At 50.7% G+C, this 14,104-nt stretch overlaps 2 protein-coding genes across 2 annotated transcripts; one reads left to right on the top strand and one right to left on the bottom strand.

Annotated features, from left to right (window-relative positions):
- Positions 1-1,899: 1,899 nt before the first annotated feature.
- On the bottom strand, positions 1,900-5,837 carry LOC311373362 (uncharacterized protein). The gene is made up of 8 exons (XM_084490129.1): positions 5,629-5,837; positions 4,954-5,014; positions 4,757-4,812; positions 4,618-4,643; positions 4,221-4,314; positions 3,856-3,977; positions 2,649-2,723; positions 1,900-2,320 (listed from the first exon to the last, which is right to left on the bottom strand). The coding sequence occupies exons 1-8, from the start codon at positions 5,754-5,756 to the stop codon at positions 2,247-2,249; spliced, it is 636 nt and encodes a 211-aa protein (XP_084346255.1). The 5' UTR covers positions 5,757-5,837; the 3' UTR covers positions 1,900-2,246.
- A 578-nt stretch (positions 5,838-6,415) lies between these two features.
- On the top strand, positions 6,416-9,906 carry LOC311373364 (mammalian ependymin-related protein 1-like). Its single transcript, XM_084490131.1, has 3 exons — positions 6,416-6,764; positions 8,091-8,299; positions 9,416-9,906. The coding sequence occupies exons 1-3, from the start codon at positions 6,508-6,510 to the stop codon at positions 9,613-9,615; spliced, it is 666 nt and encodes a 221-aa protein (XP_084346257.1). The 5' UTR covers positions 6,416-6,507; the 3' UTR covers positions 9,616-9,906.
- Positions 9,907-14,104: the final 4,198 nt, after the last annotated feature.

The raw sequence follows: 14,104 nt of genomic DNA, 5'->3' as shown, positions 1-14,104 counted from the left end.
ACCTCGTTCAGGCTGTTATATTTTGGCGGGCGGGGGGACGGGGGGGGTGGGGGGGGGGGGGCGATATGTTACTCCCCGTTTTGTTTTAGGTTTTCCTCCCCTGGGGGCTGACATGGCATCGGACAGATGAGTAATATTGTTATTTTTATTCTAATTATCATTATCCAGATTGTTACTTGCATTCACAGTATATTTGTTAAGCGACCGTAATAAAGCCCCCCCCCCCCCCTCCCCCTCCCCTCCCACTCCGTCTAGCGCCGCTGGCTGTGATGTACCTGTTGACCGTTGACATCATCCCCCACCCCCCCCCCCCCCCCCCCCCGCGCTATTAGCTACGTATCCAGACCAATGGACACCGCCTCCTCCATCCGTTAATTTAATGAGCTAGCCCCAGTATTAGTGGTACGAGGCCACGCCCCCCCCCCCGCCGCCCCCCCCCCACCGACCCGCCCACCCTCCAGCGTCGAGATGAACCGCTTCGATTGATGATCCTTAAAGGTGACATGTTTACACCACCAGGTGTGAATATGGCTACAAGCCGTTTGGGAAACCTGCCTCTTCTGACATCACAGGTGGGCACGCCCACCTGTGATGTCAGAAGAGGCAGGTTTCCCAAACGGCCTGTAGCGGCGACTCACACCCACACCTGGTGGTGTAAACATGTGACCTTTTTTAAAAAAAAAAAACGATTCGGCAGTTGGTGAACGCGTGAGCGAGGGTGAAGTTCCCCCCCCCCCCCCCTTCTACGGACGTAGCCACACCCTGACCTCCAGACTTGATACCTTTTACCTTTTTTTATGATTTAGACTTTGATATGTGTTTATATTAACCCTTTATTAACCCAGAACTCAGGAGCCAGCCTCGGCGCTCTCCTCTGATTTGGTTCCAGAGCGCCGAGATCCCAACTTGTCAATAAAGGAAGTGGTTGGCCGTATGTTTTGATATGTATTGATTTGACCCCGGGTTCCAGAGGCCGCTTAGGACCGGTCTGAACAGCCCCGTCTCCCCCCCCTCCGCCACACGTCTGTCTCCCTTTTAGAAGGGCCACCCTCTCCTTCTGTCCACGGGTCCTCCCTCCTTCTTTGTCCCTCCTCCTCCTCCTCCGACCCATCCCAGTTAGAAACCCGTCTGACGTCCAGTGCGGCGCCCGGGCCGTAGCCCGGTTGTGCGTGGGCGTGCGGGCGGGCCCCGGTACCGGCTGAAGCCAGCCGGCGTCGGGCCGACCAGAGTCGGACGACTCGTGTCCCTCGTGTTCGTTGGTCTGGATGGAGAGCAGTCACAGCTTTAGAAGTCTTTCTAGACGTGTTTTGAGTGCGTGTGGACCCTGTGCATGCCGTAGTGAGCAGCTGGGTGTGGTTATATTTCTGCCCCGTGGCGGTTGCTACATGATGTGCAATGTGTGTGTGTGTGTGAGGGTGAAAACGATTTCTATTAAACATGACAAACGACAGCGTGTCTGGATGCTGACTGACGCCGGGGGAACGATTCAGGAGGAGCCTCAGACAGAACTTCAACGTTAAGGTCACCTCAGGATACTTCGTGACGGGCCAATGGGATCCAACCACTTCACCCGAGTCCGTAGTTTGTTTAAGAGCGTCGTAGTAAACTTGAAGCTGATCTATTCTACCGAAATTAAGTAAAAGTACATAATGTACCAACAATACATTATGACTTGTATTTGACGGTTGTCATATTTAAACTTTAAGTGTATTTCAGGTCTTCTAAATTTCACCTGAAATGATTTCGATTTAGAAATATAACCGTATTCAAACTAGACTTTAATCTGTTGAGCGGCTCACTTCAAATTAATTTGCAGTGCGTCAAGCTGAAACCAGTGACAAATTAAACCCAACAAATCCAGTATCTTCAAAATAGTGTTTATTAACAGGAAATCATAACAGCTGAAATGTGATATGCGCTCAATAGCAAAAAAAACTTTAGTTTATTTTACAGGATTAAAGTCCACCTCGTGTCAATATCAAACGCACACTTCAAAACCATGTACAGCAGCTATACAACAAAAATACCCAGGTCATCACCGCCACAGGACCGCTCCTGCTTCCACACCTTCAGGGTACAGGGCATCGTACAAACTCAACCCCACTCTCTCGTCCAATCAGACGGCAGCGTTGTGCACAGATCAGATGTATTACCAGGGTAGGAGAGGCTGCACGCCCTCATCGTTTAGGCTCCCGCCAGAGGCCGTCTGACCCCTGACCTCTACAGCCGGAGGCCGTCTGACCTCTTCAGCTGGAGACCGCCTGGTTCCTGTGCAGCCAGCGCTGCTTCATCCGCTCCGCCTTGGCCTTGTGTTTGGGTGCTGGGGGTGGGGGGACACATCGCCACGGTAACCACACGTTAAGTTACTGTCTGCGTTCTGGATGACGCTTAAACATTCATTTAATTTGCAAATGCATTCACAGAAGTTTCCATACTTCAGTAAACCCATCAGTACAGCTCTAAAGATTGTTTAATGGTTCAAATCACTGCCAACACGGTGGGAATTGTGTAATACCGGGGTTTAGCCAGAGGTGGTGCTGTTGTGCACAAATCACTGCCAACACGGTGGGCGATTGCGTGTAATACCAGGGTTTCGCCACAGGTGGTGCTGTTGTACACATTTATACATCACTGTTCGGTCAACTCACCCCAGCCCTTCTTCACGAACTCCACAGACGGCGCCTTCCTGGGCCCCTTGTTCTTGAGGGACAGGATCTCCTCATCTGCAGAGCGACATCCGTTAAGTCACCGATCGAACAGAAGCTAACACACAGCCTACAGCGGCCCTAGCTAGCATTGTAGCCCGTCTCTGTGGAGGTCGTCCATGTTGGGGGGGGCGTCTCTCGTCAGAGGCCGGCGGTCGCTGTGGCAACGCTCAAATTGAGACAGATCATCGTCCGAGGACTTCTGCCACAGAGTGTAGCTTGCACGCCCGTTTCTATTTCCACTTCAGGCCAGATTAGACAATTAGAACTTTTGAACTCCCCTCTTCATCACACGTCACAGTAGGGCTGCTCCATTATGGAAAAAATCATCACGATTATTTTGGTCAATATTGAAATGATTATTTCTGAGTTTGAAAACACGATGCATTTATTCATAATTTCTTTGTAAATGAGAACTTTGAAATTTCCCCTTAAAAATATACACAAAATGATCAAATAGAAAATAAAGTCCAGATATGAATCCAGCTGTTCTGCAATTTCTATAAACATTTTTTTAATCGTTTCAACTCTATTGTATTAGTTTGGTGATCGTTTCACTCTGAAATGGAAATCGCGATCAAAATTTGATTAATCGCCCAGCCCTACGTCACTACAGGGTCGATGTTGAAACGACAACAACCCTGACACCCCTTGCCCACATCCGTCGACGGTCGGGGGGCTTGTTGACGCGTCCGTGTGTTTTCCCGGGTTGTATTACAAAGGCGATTTCATTTTGGACAGTGACACTTGCGTATATTTGCATAACGCGATCTGATTGGCTGACGGATCCCGTCGCTGCCTGAAAAGTTTTCTCACTTTTCTCAACTTTTCGGACACGAAGAGACGGAGCCGACGGACGGACCCACAATGCATTTCGGGAGCGTCCCCCATGCAAAGTCAATGGGATCCGTCGACGGACGTGTGCAGCGGGCAAGAGGTGTGACACCTGGTGGTGAAACGGGGGCCCCTTTAAAGAGCCACCACACACCTTAACGACCCCCCCCCCCCCCACCCCCACCCCAGGGGCCCACCGGCCAATCGGGTCACTGCAGCTGATTTGAATACGAGAGCCACTTCATTCATACAAATCAAACCGGTTCTGTGGTTAGAGAACGTGACGGCGGCGCCGTGACGGCGTGACGGAACCTACTTGTGGTCCTGCGGCTGCCCGGTCCGTAGAGCCGCTCCTGGACGAAGCTCGCCGCCGCGCGCTGCTGCGCCGCCGCTAGCGTTAGCTCGCTGGCTAGCTTCACCGTGTAGCCGCCCTGCAGGCTGAGGGTCAGAAGGTCAGAGGTCAGATAACGGATGCTGGTCCGAACTCGGGAACGGACAAAATAAAATCAATAAAAAAGAAAATTGGTGGAAACGAAGGAGTCCCGTTTTACACAATGCGCGACCGCTTATTATTACTTTACATTATTAGATAATAAGAGATTGATTGACTTTCTTAAAGTTAAAGTTAAAATTAAATTAAGTACCACGTCATGTAAAGTTTTAGGAATAATTGTTATTTACGTTCTAATTTTCCCAGATGCGTCAATCTCCTCCCCTGATCCGACTCCTTCGTCGTCGTCATCACTCTCCTCCTCCTCCTCTGACTCCTCCTCAGCTGGGAGGAAACGACAGGTTAACGGGTTAACTTCTATAACCTGTATTAGTCACGTTCATCTGAGCACAACAGATGTACTTAAATATAAACTTAAATATACTGCACACTAAAACAGATGGATCCCACTCTCAGGCTTCCACCTGAATAACAGGATAATAACAAGACGTAAATAGCTCTTATTCTTTAGTTATTTAAGTGAGGTTGAAGTTCAAATGACTTCCATCGAGTTTCTTTCCTTAAAGCAGCATGTTGTGATGTGAACTCGGGGTTAACATGTGGAGTGTCAGACGTGAACGTGCTTACCTTCGTCTTCATCTGGTTTCTTCTTCCTGAAAGATGAGATCAGAGTCTGGTCACTTGAGATCATTACATTTGAGACGTATTTATATACTTCATATACATGCACTTGGATCCGTTCATTGCGACCAGGCCGCGCTCTTACTGTGGAGGAGCTGCCTCGATTTCCTCCAGGACGTCATCAGGGAGGAGTCTCCTCTTCTGGAGACGGAGAAAAAGGAACATCGGTTTAATAAAGACGCTCTGTTTATAACTAATCCACAAGGCGAGGGGTCTGTACGAGATACACAAGGCAGGGTCACGGGGTCAACTCCCCGTAGCCAGCCACACACACACACACACCTTCTGCTCCTGGAACAGCTCGTGTCTCTTCCTCCGCTTCTCCTTCAGCTCTAGTTTCTCCCTGTGGAGGAAGAGACCAAACGTCACGACAGCGTCCCACTGACACTCTGCCAATCAAATGCACCAGTGCTCCCTGGTGGTTCTGCGCACGCCGACAGTACACTATTGACCCGCGTGTGTAAAACACACACACACACACACACACACACACACACACACACACACACACACACACACACACACACACACACACACACACACACACACACTGTACCCCTGAACTCTCCGGTAAAGACGCTATAATACACTATCAAAGTAGGTTCCCCGTATTCTTGGTGTACGCGGGGTGACCAAAGTGACGTAAAACAACGTGATTCTGTAGCGGGAGAGCATCGTTTGATGGAGGCAATCTCAGGAGGAGGAGGTGGGAGCGGGTCGGCTGGTTAACCGGAAGGTCGCTGGTTCGATCCCCGGCGCCTCCTCCTATCTGAGTGTCGTGGTGTATGACGGATAAAAGCGTCAGAGACACATCGCCTTATTGTAATGTAAATGCGATCGGTCTACAGATTAAAATGCGCTAACATACACATAGGGTAGGGTCTGGTAGGGTCTTTGGTAGAGACTCTGATCTGCCCCCCCCCCCCCCCCCCGGGGTGTGGGTCTCTCTCTCCTCACCTGCGGGTCGACTCCGCGGCGGCCGCCCGGCTCCGCTGCGCGGCCGCTCGGGTCGCCTCCAGCGGCAGCTCGTCCGGGGCCTCGTCCCCGCTGCTGCAGTCCAGCGACAGGCTGAACTCCTGCGACATGTTTCGGGGTTGGATGGATGGATGATGACGGCGATGCCTGAACTGACTGACTTGTTGTCGTGTTGTCGCTCCCACGTTGGATCTCCAACGTGTTGCTGCTGCTGCTGAGTGGAGGGGAGCTCTAGTACGTAATCACCCCGCGCCGCCGGTTTGGGCGCAGTACTTCCGGCGGTGGAGGGGGGGGGGGGGGGGGGGGGGGGGCGGTCGGTCGGTCGGTCGCCCCCTGGTGGTGGCGGCGGTGAACAACAGCCGCACATGTTTTAAAGATAACGGGACAGTAGAAATAGATTATTACCGGAGGGTTTGTGTGTGCTGCTGGGGTGAGGCGTATGTGGCGCGATATCATAAACACACAATTAAGAATAATGAAAATGAAATAGATTTCAATATTTCACCATTTCCAATGAGCCCATATTTAGACCGTTTACATTGTGCTGCAATGTAGCATTATTATAAGGTAAATATAACCGTAAAATGTATGAAATGGACTCTATAAAGTCAAAGTCTATTCATGTGTATTCTCGGTAAATCTTTCGCTGGGTTCCGTGCGGTCGGAGGTTGATGAGCGCTCATAGGCTGCGGCTGGCGGGTGCGTAACTGCGCGTAACTGCGCATCTAACAAAAGACCGATTACACACACACACACACACACACACACACACACACACACACACACACCGCTCTGTCCGCCGACAACCGCCCGGCGCCGTTTGGCTTTAATAACACCGACTCTCCTCTCCTTCTCGCGGTAATGTTTCGGTTCGTGTTTCTATTCCTCGCCGCCGCGGCGGGTCAGTCCGCGCTCGGCCACCCCGCCCTGGACGCGGCCCGCCCGACCGGGCCGACCGAACCCACCGAACCCTGCCTGGCCCCTCTGCAGTGGGAGGGCCGCTCCGTGCAGTACAACCACAACACGGGCCGCAACACCCGGGCGGCCGTGTCCTACGACGCCCGGAACCAGAGGCTCCGGGTGCTGCAGCAGCACAAGAAGCACACGCCGTGTCAGAAGTGAGTGACGGACAGATGTGTCGGGGCGCGTGTTCTAGGAGCTACCAGGCCGCAGTAGGACTCGGAAACAACAACAACAACAACAACAACAACAACAATGCGTTCATGTGACTATGCTGCGATAATTCGCTGGGTCATGTCAACGTGATTAAAGAGTTAAAGGTTCTGCAGGGAACGGACCGCGAGTTCAAACCTCGCGATAGGTCAACAAGGCAGACGATCCAACCTCGAGCTCATTTCATTATCACTTACTCTGTGTCTTATTCATTATATGTAAGATGGCTATAATTAGGCGTGACGCACTAGTATGTTAAGGGCGTAGTCAGGTGCCGCTCCGTGGGTTTGTTGACATGCTGTCCCGATACTCAGTCATCATCACTACCATGTTTCAATCGGGTTTTATTATCTACTGTGAGGGGGAACCGTGGCAGGTGTTAGTCTCAGTTTCAGTGGTGGCGGGTCAAGTGTATTCCGCTTCTCGGTGGGTGGGGGTGGTGGGTGGAGGTGGGTGGGGTTGTGAAACACCACACCCTCCACCAACAGGAACAACAGGACGGGTCGTCTGATTTCAGAAGATCTCCTACGCCTTTTTATTTCTATTTCCGTGTCCTAATGCATATTCATGTCTTTTGTAATGTAGCTCCACGTTCGTGTCTCCTAGTTCGTAGTTTGTCTTTTGTGTGTTATTGAGTATACGGTTTTAACTAAACAACACAAATGACATATTATATATATAAATATTATATATATATATATATATATATATATATATATATACATATAGATATACATACATATACATATAGAGATATATAGATATTTATAATATATATTTTGTGTTTAGTTAAAACCGTTCACACAATATTTGTATATGCCCTATGACAGCTTGACTGATTGATGGACCGTCTGTCTGGTTGATGATTGATTGGTGTCTGATTGATTGATGGATGTCTGATTGCTGTCTGATTGATGTCTGAATGATGTCTGATTGATTGATTGCTTGCTGTCTGATTGATTGATTGATTGCTGTCTGATTGATGTCTGATTGATTGATTGCTTGCTGTCTGATTGATTGATTGATTGCTGTCTGATTGATGTCTGATTGATTGATTGCTGTCTGATTGATTGATTGATTGCTGTCTGATTGATGTCTGATTGATTGATTGCTTGCTGTCTGATTGATTGATTGATTGATTGCTGTCTGATTGATGTCTGATTGATTGATTGCTTGCTGTCTGATTGATGTCTGATTGATTGATTGCTGTCTGATTGATTGATTGATTGATTGCTGTCTGATTGATTGATTGATTGATTGATTGTCCGCAGGTATTTCGAGTACATCTTCCTGTTCCAGAGCGGCGTGATGTTCCAGATCGAGACCAAGACCCAGCAGTGCTCCAAGACCGCTCTGACGGAGGCCTGGGACCCCTTCGACATCCCCTCCAACTCCACCTTCGAGGACCAGTACGTCATCGGGGGCCCGGGGGACGTCCTGGAGGTGCAGGAGTGGTCCGACAGGAAGCCCGCCCGCAAACGTAAGGCTGCCATTGGTCGAGTTCTGCCCCTACGCCGCGGGTCGCTACGTCGCTGACGTAGCTCCTGGAGGCCGTGGCCGCGGCGGCCTTCTGTGTAAACACGTAAACTACACCCTGAGGCGGGAGAGGCTCCGCCCTCCGGCTCCGTGGTTTGGGGGTGGAGCCTGTGAGGAGCGATGCAGTCAGACATCTTGTCTGCTGTCAGCTCTGTTCTGTTCTGTCAGGACGCCTGTAGACTGTCTCACCTGTCCCCCTGTCTGTCCACCTGTCTGTCTCACCTGTCCACCTGTCTGTCTCACCTGTCTGTCTCACTTGTCCACCTGTCTGTCCACCTGTTTGTCTCACCCGTCCCCCTGTCTGTCTCACCCGTCCCCCTGTCTGTCCCCCTGTCTGTCTCACCTGTCTGTCTCACCCGTCCCCCTGTCTGTCTCACCCGTCCACCTGTCTGTCTCACCCGTCCACCTGTCTGTCTACCTGTCTGTCTCACCTGTCCCCCTGTCTGTCTCACCTGTCTGTCTCACCCGTCCACCTGTCTGTCTCACCTGTCTGTCCACCTGTCTGTCTCACCCGTCCCCCTGTCTGTCTCACCTGTCCCCCTGTCTGTCTCACCCGTCCCCCTGTCTGTCCACCTGTCTGTCCACCTGTCTGTCTCACCCGTCCCCCTGTCTGTCCACCTGTCTGTCCCCCTGTCTGTCTCACCTGTCCACCTGTCTGTCTCACCTGTTCACCTGTCTGTCTCACCCGTCCACCTGTCTGTCCACCTGTCTGTCTACCTGTCTGTCTCCCCTGTCCCCCTGTCTGTCTCACCTGTCTGTCTCCCCTGTCCCCCTGTCTGTCTCACCTGTCCCCCTGTCTGTCTCACCTGTCTGTCTCACCTGTCTGTCCCCCTGTCTGTCTCACCCGTCCCCCTGTCTGTCTCACCTGTCTGTCCACCTGTGTGTCTCACCTGTGTGTCTCACCTGTCTGTCCCCCTGTCTGTCTCACCTGTCTGTCTCACCTGTCTGTCTCACCTGTCTGTCCCCCTGTCTGTCTCACCTGTCTGTCTCACCTGTCTGTCTCACCTGTGTGTCTCACCTGTCTGTCTCACCTGTCTGTCCACCCGTCTGTCTCCTCCAGACGAGGCGTGGGTGGGGGTATACACCCTGAAGGACTGCTACCCGGTGCAGGAGACCTACACCCTGAACAGCAGCGTCAGCACCTCCACCCGCTTCTTCGACCTGCAGCTGGGCATCAGCGACCCCGCCGTCTTCACCCCGCCCCCCACCTGTCAATCAGCCAGCCCCCGCAGACTGGACGAGGAGGAGGAGGGCTGCTGAGACAGGGTCCCGCCCCCCCCGCCCCCCCCCCCCCCCACACCTGTCAATCAGCCAGCCCCCCGCCGACGGGACGCGCTGGGCTGCTGAAGACCGGCGGACATTTTGTTCTGATTCCACCGTCTATTGGTTATTAACGAGGAATAGTGATTATAACGGAGGAAGGTTGATTGATTATTGCTGAGAAAGACTGAGAGAAATGTACTGAGATTGAGAAAGATTAACTGTAATTAACTGTAATAAACCTCAACTGTTAGTTTAGGTCCCAACCTGTTTAGCTGCTGCTGTGTTTCAGTCACCCAGGGGTGGGGGGGGGGGGTGGGGAGGGGTGGGGGGGGTAACCACAGCGTTGTCACGGGGACGGTCAGGGGAAGTGAGACTCCGAGGGGTTGGTTAGGACCGGTTCTCTGTGGTGGAGGAGGAGGAGGAGGAGGAGGTGAGAGAACAGGTCTAACCTACGATGGGGAACTGAGGCTTCAGCATCAGGAACCGAGAGATGAAGAGACTCCACCACAGAGATGACAAAGTGCTTATTTAGTCTATTACGCCTGCACTGATAAAGACGTGCCTATACTCCCTCCTATAGCAAAGCTTTGAGGTGGAGGATTAAATCGACCTCATTTAAGTTCTTATTTACGTCCATTTTAAACACCAGGCTGAACAACAGAGTTCAGGGCAGCAGGAGGGGAACGTCTGTGATTCAGTCGTGACAATCAAAGCCATAATGACAACGTTTAATCCAATATATTACCTCTTGATTTGCATAATTCTGACTACTGAATTTTGAAGCCAACTGACTTTTCCTGTGACGTTTCTGAAACTATTTGCTTTTAGCTTCACTGATCAATAAAAGGTGATCAATTTACAAGTGTCACGTTTTTTGTTAAACCTAACGGATGTTAACAATTCTACCAAGGCCTCATATCTACACAATAAAAGTCTTTTTTTTTTATCTTGAGCATATCTGAAATAGGTAAAGAGAAAAAAACTGTTTTTTATCAGAAGACCTCAAGATATTAGTTGTATTGTTTATTGTTATTCATGCGCTGTCATACAATCGGAGTAGGCCTACTGTGCAACAACCACCTGATTACAGCATCACGCTTAAGATTACGGTGCTATCCATTTGTCGGGTACACCGTGACGTCCAACCTGCTCTAGCCAGAACGTGACATAATTTCCTGGCTTCCAGCACTTATAGCGTTCCCGTTCGCGAATTTACGATTCCTACTATGGCCACACCAAGACCCCGAAAAGACACGCCCGAGGGTAGCCTAATAGGCTAGTTATTAAAAAAAAAAAAAGCAGCAGCGCGTCTTATATGGCCAATCTGTTTCAATTTGATGTGATGACACACCGAAGCTTCGTTCATGCAGTTTTGCGCATGTTTAAAATCTTTGGCCTATAACGGCAAATTGTCAGCTGTGACCGAAAGCGTTGAAGCTCAATACATAAATAAAATGCCTTTAATAAATTCCACCTTTATGTCCTAAATATAAGATGCGTTTGATTAATGTTTGTATGGTGCATCTAATCTATCTTTTGTTTAATCAAATTGGCTTTGCCCGCCCGTTCTTTTCTGTGCCACCCATGTGGACATTTCTGGCTACGCCAGTGCGGCGCACACCTGCGTGTAGTTCCGCTGATTATTCCCTGATTATTTCGCGGGTCTCGGTGCGACTCGCGCTGCGTCTCCATTGAGCCTCACTGTGCTGCTGCTGCTCGCGCTCAGTCAGCTGTTGACTCCACCAGATCAAACAGGTAAGATTGAAAAAGACGTTGAGCCGTCTCCATTACACGGGTAATGTTGACGTTATTTTAGAAGTTTAACCGAAACGTGGTTAGAAACGTCCGGTTGAAGTTATAAAAGTAGCCTAACTAATGATCCGTCCGGTCCTATGTTCTCCAGGTTGACCGTCGGGTTAACGAACACTTTTTGAAGTAAATCGGCCCGCTACATCCGGACCTGCTGTGAGTAGGACATTTATTTATAATTTATCTAAATTGTTTTTTACTAGGCATACTTGATAAGTTGAATAATAGTAGTTCTGGATGTATGTCGTCGTAAGCTGTTTTTAATTGAGTTAATTGATATTTTTCGCCGGGTGACGCGGCTGCTGGTATTTATCAATGACTCCATGACGGAGTTGGCGGCGGAAGACGTAGGGGGGCGGGGCCATGACGTCACACAATGACTCCGCATTCGGTTACCGTCGTAGTTAAATGGGAAAAATAACTTATTTTAATAACTTATTTTGATTGGATTAATCACTAATTAAAACACACACACACAAGCTGTAAAACTAATCTTGTTGCTCTCCTTACAGCTCAAGAAGAAGAAACAGATTCTGTGAGTATCACGATCGAATCATGAAGAAGAAACTGCGAACTGTAAGTCACAACATTTTCTCTTAATGCTGTGGGCTGACAGCGTTTAGTTTGAACCAGTTCTCAGGCCCCGCCCCACGTAGGACCTGCCCCGCCCCACGTAGGACCTGCCCCGCCCCACGTAGGACCTGCCCCGCCCCTTGTAGTGTCTCTCTCTCTCTCTCTCTCTCTCTCTCTCTCTCTCTCTCTCTCTCTCTCTCTCTCTCTCTCTCTCTCTCTCTCTCTCTCTCTCTCTCCCCCCCCCCCCCCGTTCTCATGCCTCTCATTCGCCCCTAGAAGATTATTTTTCCGTCCACTTTCCTACTACATTGCATCACATCCCATGTGTGTTGTCCTACTGTTAAGGGTGTGGTCTGACTGACCAGAGATGCATGCTAGGGTTCTGCGCTGTTTGAGGCCTTCAGTTGTGTAGACGTTCCCCCTCAGGGGAACCCAAGTGTTAAAGAGGCCGTCGTCACGTCAGTTACATGAACTGGAACGTCCTTCAGGATGGAGACAGGGACTCCTCAAGGAGACACAGCAGGGGGCGAGATGTGGGGGCTGTCCCTCTCAGCGACTAGAACCCAACCTGGTTCCTGCACCTGAGAACCACGGAGCACGTTCCAATGTTTCCCTCCGTACGCATTGAAGCCCCAGCCCCCCCACCACTGGTCTGACCCACCAGCCCCCCCTCCACTGGTGGCCCCTTACTTTACGGTATGTCTGTTAGAGACCTACAAACCCTCCACTGGTCTCTCGTCTCTCAAAGACCTACAAACCCACCACTGGTCTCTCGTCTCTCAAAGATCTACAAACCCACCACTGGTCTCTCGTCTCTCAAAGACCTACAAACCCACCACTGGTCTCTCGTCTCTCAAAGACCTACAAACCCACCACTGGTCTCTCGTCTCTCAAAGACCTACAAACCCACCACTGGTCTCTCGTCTCTCAAAGACCTACAAACCCACCACTGGTCTCTCCTCTCTCAAAGACCTACAAACCCAGCGCTGGTCTCTCCGTCAAACCCTCCACTGGTCTCTATTCTCTCAAAAACCTACAAACCCTCCACTGGCCTCTCCTCTCACAAAGACCTACAAACCCTCCACTGGTCTCTCCGTCAAACCCACCACTGGTCTGTCCTCTCTCAAGGACCTACAAACCCACCACTGGTCTCTCCGTCAAAACCTCCACTGGTCTCTCCTCTCTCAAGGACCTACAAACCCTCCACTGGTCTCTCCGTCAAAACCTCCACTGGTCTATCTGTCAAACCCACTACTGGTCTCTCTTTCAAAGACCTACAAACCCACCGCTGGTCTCTCCTCTCTCAAAGACCTACAAACCCTCCACTGGTCTCTCCTCTCTCGTTTGGCTTTGTATTCCTTCTTCTTTGCATGGCATGGGGTACTACTTCATGTGAGGGGCAATATTTAACCTGGCATGGGGCACTGTGAGAGGGGCAATTGTTGCCTTTGCACGGGGCACTAAGTGTGAGAGGGGTGATGTTTAACCTTGCATGTGGAGCTAAGTGTGAGACAGGCAATTGTTGCCCTGGCATGTGGCACAAAGTGTGAGAGGGGCAATAAGTGTGAGAGGGGCAATCTTTAACGTTGCATGGGGCACTTTCAGGTGAGGGGTGATTGTTGCCCTGGCATGGGGCACTATGTGAGGGGTAATCTTTGCCCTGGCATGGGGCACTATGTGAGAGGGGTAATCTTTGCCCTGGCATAGGGCACTATGTGAGAGGGGCAAGCGTTGCCCTGGCATGGGGCACTATGTGAGAGGGGCAATCGTTGCCCTGGCATGGGGCACTATGTGAGAGGGGTAATCTTTGCCCTGGCATGGGGCACTATGTGAGAGGGGTAATCTTTGCCCTGGCATGGGGCACTATGTGAGAGGGGCAAGCGTTGCCCTGGCATGGGGCACTATGTGAGAGGGGCAAGCGTTGCCCTGGCATGGGGCACTATGTGAGAGGGGCAATCGTTGCCCTGGCATGGGGCATTAAGTGTGAGAGGGGCAATCTATAACCTGGTACTGGGCACTACATGTGTGAGGAAATCTTACTACTTCTACTCGGCTTGTATTACCTGAACATTTTAATTTTCAGCTATAGGAGGACGCTACTCTT

This window comes from Micromesistius poutassou (genome assembly GCF_964030765.1).
Source record: "Micromesistius poutassou genome assembly, contig: SCAFFOLD_156, whole genome shotgun sequence".
Lineage (NCBI taxonomy): Eukaryota > Metazoa > Chordata > Actinopteri > Gadiformes > Gadidae > Micromesistius > Micromesistius poutassou.
This window is presented reverse-complemented; position numbering and strand designations above follow the sequence as displayed.